This window comes from Papaver somniferum, chromosome 8 (assembly GCF_003573695.1).
Source record: "Papaver somniferum cultivar HN1 chromosome 8, ASM357369v1, whole genome shotgun sequence".
Classification (NCBI taxonomy): Eukaryota; Viridiplantae; Streptophyta; class Magnoliopsida; order Ranunculales; family Papaveraceae; genus Papaver; species Papaver somniferum.
The window spans coordinates 170,198,908-170,218,233 of record NC_039365.1 but is presented as its reverse complement, the minus strand read 5'-3'; the positions used below and the strand labels follow the sequence as shown (position 1 = coordinate 170,218,233).

Genomic DNA, 19,326 nt, shown 5'->3' with positions numbered 1-19,326 from the left:
CAAAGGGCGTAGCTCCTGCGGCTGGATCTTCAAAGAATCCCCCCGTGAAGAGAAAAGCGTCTGAAGCGTTTGTTAGTTCATCCGGTCCCGCCGAGGAGGAAGAGGCTGCTCCCTTGATACGCAGTGTTTCTGTGAGCAGGAGAAAAGTAACCTTCAAGCATATCGATCTTGAAATATTCAAGGAGAAACATGAGCTCCAAGCCTTCGGGGTTCGTTTTTATGCCCCCGAGGATGATATTACGTATGAGCTGATCTTTAAGTACGAATTCGATGAATTTCACTTGTTAACGACGGTTGGGGCCTTCGAGGCTGGTCTGATGCTGCCGTTGTACAAATCGGGTGATTCCTTCTATTACGACGTGCTTGCTAGTCGTGAGGGTTCTTCCACAAATACTCATAGCCGTTCCGTATCCCAATTATCGGGGAATTATCTCCGCGCTCTGAAGGAATGCTATCTGCGGAGTAAGGGGGAAACGTCGATGACTTGCTACGTCCCCAATCCCTTGGAGAAGGAATGGTACACTCCTGAGAATTTTAATAACTCCTTCGGTGATTACGTCAATAGCAGGAATCGCAAGCCGTGGAGTGTCAGCCTTCGGAATCTTCCTGCTCCTCGAGGCGAGATTCGTCTGTTAAATGAGGTCAGCGATGCCAAGCTGAAGTATGTTCCTGGCACGGAGGCGTCCAATCGTCGGAAACTCTTCCCCGCGCGAGAAAGGATCAAGCGTGATCATGACTACGAGTGGCACGCCACTGTAATTGAGATAGTAGGTCCGTGGGCTTATGGTTGGATTCCCGGTTCCCGCGGATGGCGGCCAACCGAGAATAGTAAGCCGCGCGAATCTCCTCCCGCTCGCTATGGAGATTTCTGCCCCTGGCGTCTGAATTTTGCGGGCATGAATTTTCCTTATGCCCTGGATGTCGTAGAGGGAGACGAGGAGGATGGTTCCGGTGCTATACTCCCCTCGAAGAATGTCTCAGCTGCTCAGGTACGCAGATTCTAGTTGTGTTTCGTTTTTATAACTTCCATCGGACGGGAAGAATAATTCCTTTGTGGTGTCGGTTTCAGGTATTGAAGAAGACAAAGATTAGGCCGAAGCAGTCTTCTACTATGGTGGTGGGTGAGGTTGAGGTCCAAGAAGAAGTTACTAGTCCTGTGAACGAAGAGTTTGCCGAGGACGAGATTACAGATGGGGAGGAACGTACTGGTACCTCCCCTATCAATGCCGAAGAAGAGGTCTTTGCTGGTCCCACCGGTGATGGAGGAAGGAACAAGGGTGTAGTGGCGGATGATGTTGTCATCGAGGATGTTTCCGTCCCTGCGGGTGATGTTATGGATACCCTCCCTACTTCTCAAGAATTTTCTTTCGATCGGATGTATTCCACGGGAGAGTTCTTTGACGAAGCCCTCGATTTTCCCGAGGACTTCTCTTTACTTTCCCCTAATGACAATTGGGATGTTCTTGGTGGTGATGGTAATGGTGATGCTGCTGTAGAAGGTGTTGGTGCGGAGGAGCCTGTTGTGCATGTAGGCGCGGGAGAACATGCCAACGTTCGTGCTGAGGGGGTCGATTCGGTCAAAGGAAAATCTGTTGTGGACGCGCCCGCCGATAGTCTTCCCCAGTCGCCAATGTCTGAGGGTGAGGATGCCATCATGAGTTGGTTCAAGGAGAAGAATCTTCTGTTTGTCTCTCATCCTGCTCCTGTGGTTGTTGGGGAAAAGGAATCAACCGCGTATACCCGTCGTATGATGGAGATGTCTTCGAAGGCGCAGGTGTCTGAAGCCTGGGGAACAAGGTTGACCGTTCCCGAAGCTACCCTCGTGCCGGAGCCTCCTACTTCTGTTGCCGATATGATGGCTGTTGCCGACGGGTATCAATATGGCTTCCCGCAACAGCGCGTGCTGGAGGTAAATTTTCGTACATTCTTGTTTGTGAGAATAGGACGCTTTGGTTGAATAATGTTTTGTCATTTTGATGTGTAGATGATGAGGAGCGAGCATTGCAACCACGTGCTATATCAGTTCTTTAAAGCAAAATCTCTGAAGCTCGAGGCTAAGCTTCGTCATCGGGAAAAGGAATTATCTGCGGCGGAGGTGGAAATAGAAGAGCTGAAGAAAAGCCTTAAGGAAAAAGAAAGACTGGGTGAAGCAGAGGCTGATCTTCGTTCAGAACTTATTGCAGTGCGCGCTGAGTTAGAGCAAACTCGTAGCCAAGTTTCCACTTTCACAGGTTTGGTTCTTTTCCTTCGCCGTTTATCATCATTCTTTTCTCTTAGTTGTTTTGTCTGAGTCTCCCCACCCTATGTCCAGTGGGTGGCATCCCCGAGCTGGTATGGCTTCGAAACGAAAGAGCTCGGCAAAAATCTCGTATTAGAGATTTGGTTGAGAAGATTAAGAGTGAGGCTAGGAAATGGGATGCTCGGGCTGAAGTATGGCGCGCGCGGCATGTTCAGATGGTCGACATGCAAAATCTGTACAACCATGATCGTGCTTTATTTGATGGCACACTGCTGTGGACCAGTGATAATCTGCGGGAATCCCGCGAGCGTACTTCCTTGTTGGAATCTAGGATTCAGCTATTGGAAGAAGAATTACAGACGGCGCGGTCCATTCTTCTTTCGGGGGTCCAAGATAATATGCTTGGTCTTGCCAGGGAACGAGATGATGCTCGTGCTGAAGTCTATGCTCTCAGCAATGCTCTTTCCGCGTCTCGTGCCGATGTAGCCCGTCTTGCTGAGTCTGAGAGGAATCTTGAAGTGTGCATGTATAGACTCAGCAAAGGGGTCTCAGAGATAAATAAAGAGGTCGACCACCTTCGTCATATGGACTCGATGAAGCAGGTAGAGTTAGATGCCTGTCAATTTACTCTCACCAACCTTCAACTAGACTATAAGAAATTATCCGCGGAATATGATCATCTTGATGAAGCGCGAGATGCGGTTGTTAATGAATATGAAGAGGCTTCGGCTTGTGTCGAAGGTATAATCCCAATTCATCGAGTGTGATCTTGTTTGTTTTCTACTCTAACTCCGTGGTGTTGTCTTTTTCAGGGCTCGAGGAACGGCTTCGCGTCACAAATGAAGAACTTGAAAAGGCTCAATCTTCCTTAGCACAGCAAAAGGAACAAACCAATCACTTCAAGAATTTAGCAGCCACCCGCGAGGAGGCCGTTGGTGCTGCTTCCAGAGAAGTGAACCGGCTATCCTCGTTATTATCCCAAGCCCAACAGCGGACAACAGTTATTAAACATAAGGCTCGTTGTCAATTGGCTGAGGAGACGAACAGGATGCTGGAGAGGATTGAGCTTGGACTAAGGAATGAACATGGTCTCGTGAAGAACTACCCTCGTCGTCCCGTTCCTGCTGCATTGCCCAGCTCCTCGGGCCCCTCTTCTGGTGGGAGCGTCCCATCAAGTCTGCGGAAGAATCCGGATGACGGGATCGCCACCTAGGTAGAGCTGGCAGCGTTCTGTAGGGTCCGCGGCATAATTGTGCTTTTTGTAACGATGTAAAAGGAATGTTTTTTGATTGTGTATCCTTGGCCTTGGCCGTTCACTTCTTGTAATCACCCTTTATGAAATGAATTCTCTTCTTGATAGACCTACAATGTTTTTGTATTTTAAGTTTGTGAAAAATCAAAACAAAAGTTAAGTGTTTTTGAGTGCGATACGAAAGGAAGGTACCTCCGTGATCGTCTTGAGACCTGTCACCCCGCTGGCAAATCCTGGGCCAGAGGATTCCCAGACGGTGGGGGCCTGGGCAACGTTCTAGGATATGGGGCGTAAAATATGTACGCACCCATTCTGTCGACCCGTTGCCTTAAGATTGGTTGGGTATCTCTTTCTGCTGGGTGCCTTCCCCCTGGTCCTACACTTATGGACACTGATGGGGGAGCCCTGAGAGATTGTAGATTAACTACTTTCCCCAATATTGTAGGTAGATTCCTCAGACTTGATAATTTGAAAGCTTGTTTAATTGATAAGTTGAGGTTTGCAATTCCTCTTCCAGAGATAGAAACATGTTGGGCGGGGAGGCTCCTTTCTTCTTCTGGTATATTCCCAGCAGATTCAAATCTGCGTTGCTTCTATGGGAAGTATGGTTTGAGCCATTTAGCATTCCAAGGATGCCGGAGAACCTCACCTTTTAGATTACGGAGGTAGTAAGAACCATTACCCGCAATGTCGTGGATCATAAACGGTCCTCCCCATGTAGGTGCTAACTTTCCCCATTTCTTTTCTTGCTGATATCGTGGGATTGTTCTCAACACATACTGTCCCTCTACAAAATTTCGTAGCTTTACCTTTTTGTTGTACTCCCTTGCTAGTCTTCGTTGATAATTTTCCATCTTTTGCAATGCTACTTCCCTCCTTCCCTCCAAGTCGTCCAACCTTTCTAACATCATATCTGTTGTTAGGTTTTTCTCCCAGGCTTCAGTCTTCGTGGTTGGCATGAGGATTTCTGTAGGTATGACTGCTTCAGCTCCATAAGTAAGAAGAAACGGGGATTCTCCGGTAGCGGACCTTCGTGTTGTCCTGTATGCCCACAAGACATTGTGCAGTTGTTCGCACCATCTTCCCTTATGCTCGTCTAATTGTTTTTTGAGTATAAGGGCGAGGGTCTTGTTGGTAGCTTCCGCTTGTCCGTTGCTTTGAGGGTATAAGGGAGTGGACTTGTTCTTTCTTATTTTAAAGGTGTCGAAGAGCATGTCTATATTTTTTCCCTGTAATTGCTTGTCGTTATCAGACACAATTTCAGCAGGTATACCAAATCTGCAAATGATGTTCTGGAATATGAAAGTGAACACATCCGCGTCTCTGATCCTGGCCAAGGCCTTAGCCTCCACCCATTTACTGAAGTAGTCCGTGGCTACTATCAAAAATCGTCTCTTCCTGGATCCTTCGATGAAAGGCCCGACGATGTCTACTCCCCATTTTGCAAATGGCCACGGGCTATCGACAGAGTTTAGCAATGTTGCCGGCGCGTGGATTTTTTTCGCGAAGCGCTGGCATTCTTCGCATCGTCGGGACATCCTCGCAGCATCTTGTATCATGGTCGGCCAGTAATATCCTTGCGTTTTTGCCTTGTCAGCTAGTGATCTCATACCGCTATGATTCCCTGCGTCACCATAATGGATATCCTTTAGAATTCGATGCCCTTCTTTTCGGGATAAGCAGCGTAGTAATGGTCCGAGGAAAGATTTTCTATATAGGACCCCGTCCCGAAGATCGTATCTTCCCACTTTGGAGAGCGTCTTTCTAGCTTGCTTCCGATCCGCAGGTAGGCTTCCTTTGTCGAGGAAAGCATGTATTGTCACCCTCCAGTCATCTTCATTGCTGAAATCTTCGTCTTGATTTGGTTTTGACAAGATGTCTTCTTCATCAAAGTCGTTATGGATGTCTTCTCCTACTTGGTCTTCAATATCTTCTTCCATCGTATCTTGATTGGTAGCGAATGAGAATTGAGATGCAATCGAAGGCTCGTATACCCTTGCTATTTTAATACCTTCGGCATTTTTATCCCTCAACATGGATGATATGTATGCTAGGGCATCCGCATGCCTGAGGTCCCTTCTGCATAAGTGCCGGAACTTAATGTTCGGGATTTGTGAAGCCAATGTTTGGACCAATGCCATGTAATCTGAAAGGGTGTCGTCGTACACATTATATTCGAGCGCGATTTGCCGTATGACCAGCTGCGAATCACTTGTCAGCCTTACATCGGTTATCCCCATCTCTATTATTATACGTAGGGCATGTATGACAGCTTCGTATTCAACAATGTTATTGGTATGCTCTTTGAATTCCAATCTAAGTGCCTGTATGATTCTTTCTCCAGTTGGGGTGATGATGACAATACCTATTCCTGCCCCTTCCTTATTTTTAGATCCGTCGACGAAGACTTCCCATTGTCTATGACTCGCAGGTTCGAGGATATCCATTGGATCCTTGATTGCTTCTTCGGCTTCTGGTATTCCCTTGATCTCTTCGTCGTTGTCTAGAGGGAGGTCTGCTAAGAAATCTGCCAGAACTTGGGACTTCTGAGAATGCTGAATTTCATGAATGATGTTGAATTGGTCCAGATGGGTGTTCCATTTGGCTATTCGGCCCACTTTTCCTGTGCTTTTGAGGACTGCTTCCAATGGTGCTCTGCATGGTACCCTGACGAAGTGAGTTAGGAAGTAGGTTCTTAGTTTTTGGGTAGCCCATACCAGTGCGAGGATGAGTTGTTCAATCTTAGTATAATTTCTTTCCGCGGGATTGAGTGTCTTGCTGACGTAATAGATGGGCTGTTCTATCTTTGTATTGGTTTTGACTAATACCGCGCTGACTGCGTCCTCCGTTGCTGCTATGTACAGTGCCAAAACTTCATCAGGGTCAGGTTTCTGCAGGATAGGGATCGAAGCTAGATGTTCTTTGATCTTTTGGAATGTTTCCTCGCAATCGGCGGTCCATTCGAACCTGCTTCCTTTCTTAAGAATATTGAAGAAATGTTTGCACTTGTCCGAAGATCGTGCAATAAATCTGCCCAACGCTGCTATGGACCCATTGAGCTTCTGCACTTCCTTTAGATTCTTTGGTGACGGCATCTCTACTATGGCTTGAATCTTAGCTGGGTCTACCTCGATGCCCCTTTTCGTCACCAGATAACCGAGGAACTTCCCTGAGGTGACACCGAAAGTACATTTCTCCGGATTTACTTTCATGTGATGTTGTCTCATTGCATTGAAAATATTCCTCAGGTCCTGGTGGTGATTTTCACGCAGCTTGCTTTTGACGAGCATGTCGTCCACGTAGACTTCTAGGGTTCCTCCAATCCATGGTTTGAAGATAGCATCGACCATCCTTTGGTATGTTGCCCCCGCGTTTCGGAGCCCGAAAGGCATTCTGGTATAGCAATAAAGGCCATGTGGTGTATAGAATGCTGTGTGTTGCTGATCTTCTTCTGCCAGGGCTACTTGGTTGTAGCCAGAGTATCCGTCCATAAACGACAGCTCCTCGTACCCTTCAACTGCTTCAACCAGTTGATCTATGCTCGGCAGGGGATAGCTGTCCTTTGGACACGCCTTGTTGAGGTTAGTAAAGTCGATGCATATTCTAACCCCTCCATTTTTCTTAGGAACAATGACCATGTTGGATATCCAGGTAGGATACTTGACTTCCTTGATAAATCCTGCGTCTAGTAGCTTCCGAAGTTCTGTTTCTACCGCCTCATGATATTCTGGAGCCACTTTTCGTATTTTCTGCCTGAACGGGGGTGTGCCCTGTTTGATGCGTAGTTCATGTTGGATTACTTTTGGGTCGATCCCTGGCATATCTCCTAACTTCCAGGCGAACACATCTGCATATTCCTTGAGTAATTTGGTTAAGGAATGTTCTCTCCCTTCGCCCATGATGGTCCCGATTTTGACCCTCTTTGGGTCTTCTTCCGTTCCTATGTTGATTTCCTTAGTGGGTTCCACGGGTGTGAACATAGGCCTTGGGTTTCCGAGGACTGGGGCGCTCTTTAATTGCTATTTGGCGTGTTTCTGCTCTTTGTTGATTGTTGAGGTACTTGTTTCCGAGCCTCGGACATTACCCTGTATCATCAAGCCTTTTCATGTGGTTTCCTTAAGGAATAGTTCTACGGCTTTCTCTTGCGTGGTTTCTTGATTTCTTACTCTTCGGATTTTTCGCTGTTCTTCTTGCTCGTTGTTGATATGATCCTGAGTGGCCTGGCATTCTCGTGTAGCGATTCGATCTCCCTTGATCTCCATAATTCCCTCAGGTGTTGGAAATCTTAGGTACTGGTGGTATGTTGCCGCCACTCCTTTGAGCTTGTGTACCCACTGTCGTCCAATAATGGCGTTGTAGGGGGAAGGGGTATCCACCACACTGAATCGGGTATCCAGTTTCATGGGCCCTGCGTTAACCTGTAACACAATGTCTCCCAAGGGCTTCGTGGCCGCTCCATTGAATCCATAGATGGTGTGATAAGAGGTCATCAACTGTTCATCATGGAGCTTCATCCGTTTGAATGCGTCATAGAATAGGACATTCACAGAGCTTCCCCCGTCTATGAGGATTTTTTTGAGGTTACACCCCGCTATTGGTAATGTCAGGACCAAGGGATCGTTATGGTCTTCCATATCTTCTTCGATATCCTCGGCATCGAAGATGACGGGTAATTCCATCCATTTTTCATGTTCGTCCACTGTTATCCCATCAACCTTATATAACTCGCAGCGATCTTCGAATTGCTTCCGTAACCTTTTTCCAATCTGTGCTGTGAGAGAGGGTCCTATGGCTGCGGAACACGAGATGGTGTTGATTGTTCGGTTTTCTTCCGGAAGTTGGACTGGCTTGGTTCGTTTGGATCTGTCCTCGGTAACCTCCTTCCGTATGTAATGTTTGAGCTCTCCCGCATCAATTAATTTTTGAATCATTATTTTAAGGTTCTTGCATTTTTCGGTCTGGTGTCCGTTGAAACAGTGATACTCACAGTAATCTTTAGACTTTTCGGATCTTGGGGGCTGCTTTCCCTTAGACCATGGCCATTCTAAGTTTTCCCTCCCTTTGATCTCCCGCAGGATACGAGCATAGCTAGCGTTGAGTTTCGTGTAAACTTGGTCTTCGAATTTTCGGTCGCCTGTTCTTCGTTCATCCCTCCGTTCCTTTCTATCTTCGTGAGGTCTCTCATCTGAGGAACCCCTTTTGTCCCCATTGGTTTGTTCTGCTGAATTGGTGCGGTGAGACCTCTGCGGATATGCCCTCGGGTTTTCCCGTTGAATTTCTTCAAGTCGAGCGTGCTTCTCGATAATTATTCGGAGATCGCCTTCTGTCTTGGGCACGCTCCCGTGAATTTCAACAAATAGGGGACTCATTCGGTCCAAGCCCCACTTATAGCAATTGATGCTCACCACTGGGTCCACGCTTCCTATGGCTTGGCAGATCCTATGCCATCTGTTTGTGTATTCTCTCGTGGTTTCCTTGTAGCCGATTGCTAGTGAGAAAAGCTTATCCATCCCAGTGTTTACAGTCTTGTTGTACATGTATGTTCTTAAGAATTTCTCTGCCAGTTGGTCGTATGAGTGTATGGAGTTTGGTGGCAGATTATCAAACCATGATAACGCCGATCCCTTCAAACTTGACGGGAAGTATCTACAGAGTACGGCGTCGTTCTGTCCCCATCTTTCTAGGACGCGGTTGTAGTACCGAACATGTGCAGCAGGGTCGCTGGACCCATCATAGCATTCGAACGTCGGGACAGGGCATTTCAGGGGAATAGGGGTGTTGGCCAAGCGATGCGTCAGGGGCGTGGAGTTAGCTTCTCTCATAACCTCTTCTAACCTTCCCCCTCCTTGTTTATTTTTCAATTGCCTGATCTCTGCCATCATCTCATCTCGCAGTTCCTCCATTGCGCGTTGGTGTTCTAAGTTCTTCAGATCATTTCCGTTTGATTCTCCATCGTCATAGTCCGGGTCGGATACGCTATGTCTCCTTGTTGCGTCTTCATTAGTCGCTAGGACGACTCTGCAGTCTTGGTTTGGCTCTGGTGCTTTGGAGCTTGCTTCATCAAGTTGTTGGTTGGTCTTTGTGCTTAGAGCAATCCGCTCCTTTAAATCTTGATTTTCTCTGGCCAAAAGTGCTACAGCTTCTGCGTAAACCTGTTGGTTCCTTCTCAGTTCCTCGAGCTCAGCCATTAGCTGGTGTGATTGGTTGGACCCCTGATTGGGAGTCCCCGCACGTGCCGCTACAGCCGTGGCGCCACCCTCCTCCATGGTCTGTACCAAAGGTGGCAGGGGTTCAACTTCTGTTGCTGGTGTTTCCAAATTGGAGTGAGCGCCCCTTTGCGGTGCCCGAGCCGTCGGTATGGTTTGGTTCTGGTTATTTGTTAGCGGCATTCCAAAGGTTAGCAGATGCGCGGGTTGGAATGTTCTGGATTCATCCACCCTTTCCCTTGGTTGGTTAAGTTGACTCATGGCGAAGGTATTGCTAGCCTACGCGGCCTTCGGGACTACCGCGGCTTCCCCGTATTTTATCGTTGCTGCTCTGAGAGCCGCCATTGCAACTGAATTAGCGTTCATGGGTGAAGTGATTTCAGTTGTATCCTGCCTTCGATTGGTCATGAAGACCGTTGGAACCTTATCTTCTAGTGTCTTGTGTCCATCACGCAGAGGTCTGCGTTTCCCCCTAGATCCCGCGGAGGCATCTTCGCTCGTTCCACAGGTCGGTCGACACGTGCACTGCTCAGAGTGTTTAATGCGGGTGGTTGAGGGGTCTGCTCGTGTCAGACAAGTGTCTTCTGCCCCTGTCAGTCCGTGTCAGCTGACTTTCTCCCCACCGTTGATCTTAGCTCCTCTTCTGGGGATGAGATAAAGCAACTCCTAGGGGTTTATTTGGTGCTTCGCGACGCATCGTGTTTTGATGTCTTGGCTTGCATGCTTTCCACGTACCTTTCTGTATCCACGTGTCCGATAGTGAGATATATGTGTACACAGATGCATTTATTGAGGAAAGTCATTCGGATATTCAAGTCAAGCCTAGCAATGGACCGTCTATACCTGCACATAAGTGTTTGCTGGTTAGTATATATATGTGCAATTTTCTCTGGTGCCCAGCATACGAACAACTCTACCTTGAGATGACCAAGTAGTGAGCTAGTCCGTATTCCTTTCCTGAAGTAGATTTTTAATTTTCCTTGTGTTGAAATGCAGGCAACTAAATCTGAGGTTTTCAAATACATGTTATCTTCAGATACATGCAAAGCTGCAGAAATCGACTCGGTATGTCTACCTGAATTCGATCATGACGAGCTTAAGACCTTCTTGGAGTTGCTTTACTGTGGAAATTTGGCCAAGGAAAAGTTTGAGATGCATTATTACTCTCTAGCACTTGCATCTCATAAGTATGCAATTCCATATTTGGAGAAGTTCTGCGAAGATCGTATACTAAACTTAGTAGATTTGTCAAATGCATTTAAAGTGCTGGAGATCTCAGAAGCTTGTTCAAATGAGACATTAAAAGTTGCTGCCTTGGAGTTGATACGGAACCACAAAGAGGAGATACTTTGGTCACCTGCTTTTGAAGAATTTTCAATAAAAAACCCACATTTGATGTTACATATCATGAGGTACTGTTGCAGTCAAGCCTAGTGAAAAATAGAAAACATGAAGCGGGGAATATGGTGATTGTATTATGGGACTCTTTATTCCGGCCTTTGTAAGCGTGTTTTTTTTTGATATTTTGGGTTTTTCGAAATGCCTTCACTTTTTTTTGTTCCCGTTTGTATTTATTGGGTTGAGGTACCCCTCTTAAGTGGGGTGTTATTGTTATCTACAGACTCCTGTAGTTACATGCTTGAGGAAAAAACACTTCGTTAAGGTATTTACTGCACTGCAGTACGGTGGAGACCGGAAGTTGACAAGGTTTCTCTGATGTCAAGTACTTGAGTCTGTTTGAAATTGATTTCTTTGTCAATCTTCTTTTATAATTTGGTACTCCATTTAATAGAAGTAGTTAAAGGTTGCATAATTCAGACTCAAGTCTCAATTTCCCAGAAGACATCCTGGAACTTCGAAACTAGTCTGTAGGGTGGGATAAACCTGAGGAATATCCCAATAAATGTTTAAGGGTCTAACGTTTGCTCTGGGAAGTAAAGTATGATATTTGTGCGGAAGAGTGTGGAAAATTCAGGATGGGATATGATAATTATTTTCAGAGTTTTGTTGAGAAACTTGTTGAGCAGGTGCCGGTCATTAAGAATATGCCAGGTTATGATCATTAACTACTGGGACTGAGAAATTTCTGAACAAGCTCTGTAAAGAAAGGGGCTCGAGGTCAAACCGCAGGAAGATCCTCTTTATTTTTGTCTTTTCCTACCTGTATTAGTATATTTTTTCTTCTGTCCTTGTCTCTTAAAAACGTTTAAATAATGATTATAAAACAAAAACAATAAACCCTCTAGACTAGAGAGCAAGACCTTATGATGGCATTCCTGTCCTGCAGCTCCTTTGAAGTTACTAGCGATTTGCAGGTTGTTGGAATAGTTACACTTATAAACGCGACTTGGGGACAGTTTGAGATGTTGAGGCCGAGACACTCTGTGCTAGGGAGGAAACAGAAGAATATCAGCTTGTTTGCAGATATGATGTCTAGGATTTTCAAGAAGGCTATGGCAAAAATGTAAAAGAAAGAAAGACTGTACCAAAGGAATTCCTTTTCTTGCTCTTTCTTCCAAAAACTTTGATGGTCTGAAGAAGTTTCCATATGCTTCTGACCATTTTTTGAGACTTGAATATATATGTGTAGCTCCAACTGAATCGGCCCAAAATATAAGACCACCACTGCAGCAACAAGAAAAAGTTTTAGTTAGAACCTCGGAACATGTTGAAAATACAAATATTTGTATTGCCTTAGTAATTCAAGCCACCTCATGGAGATGACTAAACAAGAAATGGAAAGAAAGAAAGAAAGAAAGAAAGAAAGAAAGAAAGAAAGAAAGAAAGAAAGAAAGAAAGAAAGAAAGAAAGAAAGAAAGAAAGAAAAGAAGCAGCTGTAATCAGCGAATATGTTCTATTTCACAACGTTAGTGAACAGAGTTCAAGGATGGTAGTGCGGCTACTTTAGGATGCCCTTGTTAAAAAGCAAAAGAGCGAAGACTATTTTGGATAGTATGTATGGAAGATCACTCACCGGTAAGAAGGGAAATTCATTCCCAGGATAGATGCAACATCAAGATCTAATGCTCGGAGCACAATTCCTTCTTCCATAACACGACATGCTTCGTTCACTACAGGAAACATTATCATCTCCACAATCTCTTGATCACTCAAAGATACAGGCTGCAATCATGTACAGTACCATTGTCAGTGCACTCTTTGTTATGTATGGGAAAATCATGTGCACTAATGTGTCACAGAAGTTCAAAAAATGATGTAAACCCTTCTTATATAGAAATAGAAGGGAAGAAACACATAAAAACTTCTTCATTTGTTTGACAGTGAGATCATGGTTGTGCTTTTTCGCAGCATTGAAATTTTCCTAGCATGAGTGAACTGATTATTCCTCAACCTAGGGGCGAGTACATATTGATATATGCAAGTGAAGATATTAAGTTAAGAATGGCCGAGAGAATGTGTGAAACCTTTCCACCAGGCATAATATTAGCAAGCTTTCTAGACTTCTCAATGATTGGAAGTACGGTTGGATCGGGTTTTGGCCTGCTTCCCTTTTCATATGTATAGTATCCTTTACCATTTAGTTTACCTGAAACATCAAAAACAATGCACAAACCCATATAAGCATCAAAGCTATTGGCTAGAGAAGTTACAGCATAATTGAAAGCTTACACTGAGTAATTGTTAAAAGTTTCGGATAAAAAAGAAAAACGAAAAGTCTTCCTTTGTACCATTTCTCCCGTCTTTCATTAGAAGTTCAGTTAGTGGACTCTTGAACATTCGATCTCCGACGGCAGAGGCTAACACTTTACCAGCGGCGATTCCTATTCCATATCCAGCTACGTCCTGAAGTCTGGAATTAAATAGAACACTATTAAGCACAGAATATTACACAAGCAAGGAAGCACCAGAAAATGAGCAAGAACATTACTGGAAAGGTCCAATGGGAATGCCGAATTCTCTGATCAATCTGTCGATCCTGAACAAATCCACACCCAGGTGTACCAAAATATGTGCCCCTTGTCCATATGGGAAGAAAGTACGGTTAACTGCAAAGCCGGTACAGTTCTCCACTATTACAGGTACTTTCTTTATGGCCTTTCCAACTGTCATGAGATCAAGAATTACTTGGGCAGAAGTCTTATCTGTGCGAACGATTTCCAACAGAGGCATCACATGAGCAGGACTGTTCATGAGATAGTGTATTAGAACCAAATGACAAACACTGTTGACAAATCAAAGATTTGATATAGAAGGAGTGAAACAAAACAAAACAAAACAAAACAAAAGTGGGGAATTCATTTAATTTAGCTTGATGAAGGACATCAACTACAATGTTCAACAGATCACCATATGAATTTGAGAAGGCGATGTTTTTCTTGCAGGCTATACCTTTCCATTGATCGTTTTTTAGACGATATTAGAGATTTAAATGCCAAGTTGAAAGTGGTCAAGTTACGACCAAGCAGATCAACAGAGTCAAACCTAAGCCCATGCTCTCAACAGTCTATTTGCATTCATAAATCCAAACTTACGTAGCTCTGCTCGATGAGAAAAAAAACTATAGGGAAAAAGGATAAACTAAAATGACCTGAAAAAATGTGCCCCCACAATGCGATCTTGAGAAGTTGTCTTTTCCCCAATTATATTAAGATCGATGGTAGATGTATTTGTTGCCAATATGCAGTTTTGAGAACAGACCTTCTCGAGTTCATGAAATATTGATTGCTTCAGTGGAACACTCTCAATAACAGCCTGCACATACCAGAATACTTCATTAACAGATAAGCTAACTATTTGCCCATAGAGTATCCTAAAACAAGGGCCTCCAAGATATATATATCCTAAAGATAGAAGGTAACAAGTACAAAAGTAACGGAAGTAGTTCATAATGCGTTTAATGAATGCATGCTAAAAATCCTCCATGTGAAGAATACAACTATGAGCAGATATTGTGAGCCCCACCACCTGACCAAGCTTTATCACATAAAACATGAATCATTTTCATAGCTTTTCACCATGCATCAAAAAGAAATGCAAGAATGCCTGGCACTATAAAAGAAGCCATAAAAGAATCATTGTGATTTGGAAGAGAATCAAACAAGTAAGACACTTACCTCTATCACCAGATCAACATGTTTAAATTCTGAGTAGTCCAGCACGCCAGTAAGAATTGAGAGAGCGTTCATCACCATATCTTCTGTTATTTTTCCCCTGGCAAGCAGACCTCTGAGATTTGCTGGCACACATATTAACCATGAGTATCTAAAGAGAATATCATAATGCTACAATTACCACATCTAACTCGAATACAACAAATGGAACCCCTTCTACCAAGGCTTCAAAACAGCTGATCTTTCAAAACACTTTTATCACACAGCCCGGATAATTCACCCAACAGGTTTTTCATTTGAGCCACTTCAGTTGACATGAAAATTTTCGGGGAGGATAGAACCATTGATGATAAAGTTATATTTTTGTTTTGAGCCGCTTAACCATGTTCATGTTATCTACTTTCCAATACCTGGGAATTTTAAAGTTTGATATCTTTGGGTCAGCAGATTTACCATACAATGACTCATTATTGATCTCAACGAATGCAAGTGTCAAACAAACTAAACCTCAATATACAGCTAAGTAAGTTGTTGCTGACAATTTATCTTTCATCTTGTTCTCTACGTATGATCTTGATCCTAGCAATTAGAAACTAACTATTACTAACAGAGGTATATAATTTTCTCGAACCATTGTGAAATGAAATGCAATGAGAACCTTCTATTGCTTTTATTCCCTTCTGAAGGTACTCGGTATTGATTTCCTTGAGAACAACAAATATATTGCTTAAGATAAGAGCGGTGGCAATTCCTGAACCCATCAACCCCCCACCAATAACAGCGACTTTCTTTATCTGCCTTGGTTTGAGCCCAACATCAGTCACATTAGAGACCTGCAGAAATATATTAAGGGTTTTTTGAGTAACGGATAACAAAAGGATGACGCAAAGCTATAATGAAACATTTCTGGGAGCTCATTGCAAACTGTGCATAATAATATTCTTAACTCTTGCCTTTACTTGACACTCATTTAACTTGAATTAAGCAATACTAAACCAACCCGATAGTCACACATCCCTCCTTCGAACATTTAAGGGTAAAGAAGATAACTGGATACAACCCTGTATAGGTGATCAGTTGCCTTAAGACATTGACAATAAAGATAGACCCAGAAACCCTAATTACCAGTTTTTTGTTACATAGAATTACAGATTACAGACATATTAGGCCTTACACACCAGAATCTTTGAACCCATGTACACAATTTGAAGGATTTCTCCCCTGCATCATAATTGTACCTTACTTCTATATGGAGTAGAACATTAATGCTTTAAATGGTCTCATAAATTCGTAATGGTAGAGCCGTAGAGAACCGTTACTGGCTTGCTGTTACAGCAAATTAACGGCGGTTATCACTGTGCCTAAGCTTAGGGACAAGGGCCACTGTGTTACGCCCCAGACCAAATCTGTTTGATATGGCGAAGCCAAGTAACATTATTTACTTTCAACTTGTGGTTTTATTTTAAATTTCAAAGGAAAACAAGAAAAGAATGAAATGCAAGGCACAGTCAAGCTAGTTTCAGTATGCTTAAAATCATATGAATTCAAGAAGTGTACCTTGGATATTGCACGCTGGGCAAAAAAGAAATGGACTAGACTTTTCGAAGTGTATAAAACATTTGGATTAGTTAGTTCCTTCTCCTGCAAATAGCAATTCCCAGTGTGATCAGAGAAAAGTTGAAACATCATGTAAAATAGATCACAAGGCAGTCTTGTGGAACAATGTGGTGATCATTCGTGGACTAAGCCTGCAGCAGACCTTATTGCTGTAGCTCTTTTAGAAAGAAGAAGATGCACTGCTTCAAAGGGAGACCTCTTACTTTTACTTTAAGTTAGACAACTCCTAAATAATTTCTCCTAGATAACTTAACTATACTATCTTAGTATCTTCTTACTTCCTACCGCGTATCAACAGAACCTTTGTCTTTCACTTCCAGTTTTGATATTTCCATTTCTAAATTTGAACTCCATTTCTGTTGACAGTGATTCGCCCAACAGGTCTCACTTGGATACCTTTTCTAATAACTAGTACTAGTAATAAAATAGAATTTTCATTTGCAAGTATCAAAAATAAAGGAATGTCACTTGTACTGAAAGGGCACTACTCTCACATGGTGTATCACAATTGCATCAAGCAAGAAAATAGAGTACCTTCAAAAGACCAGAATATCCTCCAAACAGAACGCCCTCCTCGACAGCATCAAGGCAAGCTTGGTGCTGAGGCGTATTAGGAGCAGTCCTCCTAGATTGTTCTCTGGCAGCTTGTATTACTTGACACGCTTCAGCCAAAGAACCAAGTTTATCCGTCCTCTGGAGAGACGATATCCATGGTTTACGCCTCTCAGCAATGTCTAAAGCCCAGCGCCTTGCTACTTTCAGCAACTCCTCTTTAGATACAACAGCATCAATAAGACCAAGTTTCTTTCCTTCTTCAGACATTATTGCCTTTGATGTCTACAGATAATTTCAGCGCCACTTAATAAGCATTACAGATAAAAACGCATTCAATAAGCAATCAGATTCGAAATAATTACCAATACAACCAAGCATAATCAAACGAACACAGGCTTACCAACATCATTTCAATAGCTTTGGATGTCCCTACCAACCTCGGAAGACGTTGAGTTCCTAAAAGATATCAATCAGTCATTGAGTAAATACCAGATGACACTTACAGCATATGTAAAGCGGCTTCATTGAAATCCTCTACAATTTGAATGAAATCAAAGAGTACCTCCCATCCCCGGAATAATTCCAAGTGTGAGCTCTGGCAAGCCAAGCTGAACTCTAGGTGTAGCAATTCGTGCATGACATCCCTGTTACAATCAACAACGACAAAGAAAATTCAGTCTTAGTACCGCATTTACAAGTTCACCAGAGGTTCAATACATAAAATTTGCAAATAATCAAATGAGACAACAATGTAACTTAGTAGAAATCACAAACCATTGCCAATTCTAAACCACCTCCAAGTGCAAGCCCTTCAATAGCAGCAACTGATGGCTTTTTGGCCTCTGCTCAACATATACTGAAGACTGTTAACCAATTTCCCCTTTTGCATCAACAGATAATCATATACAAAGAATACAACAACAACAACAACAACAACAACATACCTTCAACTGTGTTGACCAAAGATTGTTCATCAGGTTTATCAGAATCATCCTCTTCAAAGCCAATCAAAACATTAATTACACTCTAGACCTGTAAATCTTGTTTAAATCCTAGGAATATAATCACATACCAGTCTTTTTCTCCTTCGCAAACGCATTGATATCGAAACCACCGCAAAATTTCCCACCTTCACCGGTCAGAACTACAGCTTTAACATCATTTCTATTCATTGCCTCAACATATCTCTCCTTCAATTCTTCTATAACTGTACACATTTAAGTTTTCCCCCATTTATCAAATTCTGGCACCGGGACCAATACAAATTTAAGTAGAAAATGGAAAATTACTTACTCTTGTATGATAATGCATTAACGGGAGGATTCGTAAACTTGATTACAGCGACACCATCACTTCCAACTTCCATACTAACACTACTACTGCTCATGTTCTTCTTCGCCATTGCAATTTTTTCCCGAATTAGTTGAAAAAAAAGAGTTTCAGAAATTATTATATTCCATCGGAAAAAATAATTATTAAACCATAATTAATGTACCCCTTTATTAAAATAATATCAGTGGGAAATTATAGTTTAATAAAGTGAAGTAAGAAGACTCAGAACTACAATTATTGGAATATTGGTATTATTTTATTGTTCAAATTTCACTCCCCACAGGCATGGAAAGTGGGGAACGAGAACGTTGGCTCCGCCCTACCACCACCAAACCGCACCATAGTGCATTTCAATGTGCTTTGCGCATGATTGTAATGATACGAGGTAGAGAAAGAAAATCCTTAACTACAGCTTGATTACATCCTAAGACAACTATTATGATCTTCCGCTTAGCTCAAATACTGGAGCATAATTTAACATGTGCACAACCCAAACGCAACAACTGCATCTTCTACGATCCAGATCCTAATTAAACCAAAACATACGACCCTTTTACAAAATATCTCCAATTACAATGTGGAAAGTAGAGTAAAAGCACATAACAAGGTTTTGTTAACGAGAAAACTACTTGTTAACGAGAAAACTACAAATGCAGAAAAATTTCGGGACCTAATTCAGTTTTGAATACTCTCAAAATTAATCCGCTATACAAAGACTACTACCAACTTCATATAGTTGAGGCCAAGTAAACTAACCCTAGTTACCTAGTTTCCTCAGTATCACTGCGCCTACAACCAATTTGGCCAACAACACATGAGTCCTAAGCAATGTAGTCAATATCGGATTTCGGTGAATATCGGTAGAGTACCGAGACACGATATTTCGGTGAATACCGGTGAAATATCGGCCAATATCGACCAATACCGGAAATATCGGCATCTCGGTGAAACACCGAAACCTATATCATCGGTGGTATCTCGGCCATCTCGGTCGAGATTTACTACATTGGTTCTAAGACGGAAAATCACTAAAATCCCTATAATTTACTCATA

The 19,326-nt window shown here is 43.0% G+C and overlaps 2 protein-coding genes across 2 annotated transcripts in view; one reads left to right on the top strand and one right to left on the bottom strand.

Moving 5' to 3' along the window:
* LOC113306451 (BTB/POZ domain-containing protein At3g56230-like) overlaps positions 1-11,131 on the top strand; it is a 36,620-nt gene extending 25,489 nt beyond the window's left edge. The window contains exons 2-3 of the mRNA XM_026555386.1: positions 10,478-10,560; positions 10,694-11,131. Of these exons, the coding sequence (XP_026411171.1) occupies positions 10,478-10,560; positions 10,694-11,131 (521 nt within the window). The remainder of the gene's footprint in view (positions 1-10,477; positions 10,561-10,693) is intronic.
* A 666-nt stretch (positions 11,132-11,797) lies between these two features.
* LOC113303947 (peroxisomal fatty acid beta-oxidation multifunctional protein AIM1-like) lies at positions 11,798-18,503 on the bottom strand. The gene is made up of 17 exons (XM_026553030.1): positions 18,235-18,503; positions 18,014-18,148; positions 17,886-17,936; positions 17,716-17,783; positions 17,504-17,585; positions 17,342-17,397; positions 16,921-17,223; positions 16,327-16,410; positions 15,428-15,602; positions 14,773-14,894; positions 14,247-14,410; positions 13,587-13,841; positions 13,387-13,508; positions 13,123-13,244; positions 12,672-12,820; positions 12,184-12,322; positions 11,798-12,079 (listed from the first exon to the last, which is right to left on the bottom strand). Exons 1-17 carry the CDS (start codon positions 18,341-18,343, stop codon positions 12,032-12,034), a joined length of 2,184 nt encoding a protein of 727 aa, XP_026408815.1. The 5' UTR covers positions 18,344-18,503; the 3' UTR covers positions 11,798-12,031.
* Between the last annotated feature and the right edge of the window lie 823 nt (positions 18,504-19,326).

Coding starts and splice junctions, on each gene's coding strand:
- LOC113303947 (XM_026553030.1), bottom strand. CDS start 18,343: ATGGCGAAGAAGAACATGAGCAGTAGTAGTGTTAGTATGGAAGTTGGA. Junction 17,398..17,503: donor AATTATTCCGGGGATGGGAG/GTACTCTTTGAT, acceptor GATATCTTTTAG/GAACTCAACGTCTTCCGAGG. Junction 12,821..13,122: donor ATATTATGCCTGGTGGAAAG/GTTTCACACATT, acceptor ACATGATTGCAG/CCTGTATCTTTGAGTGATCA.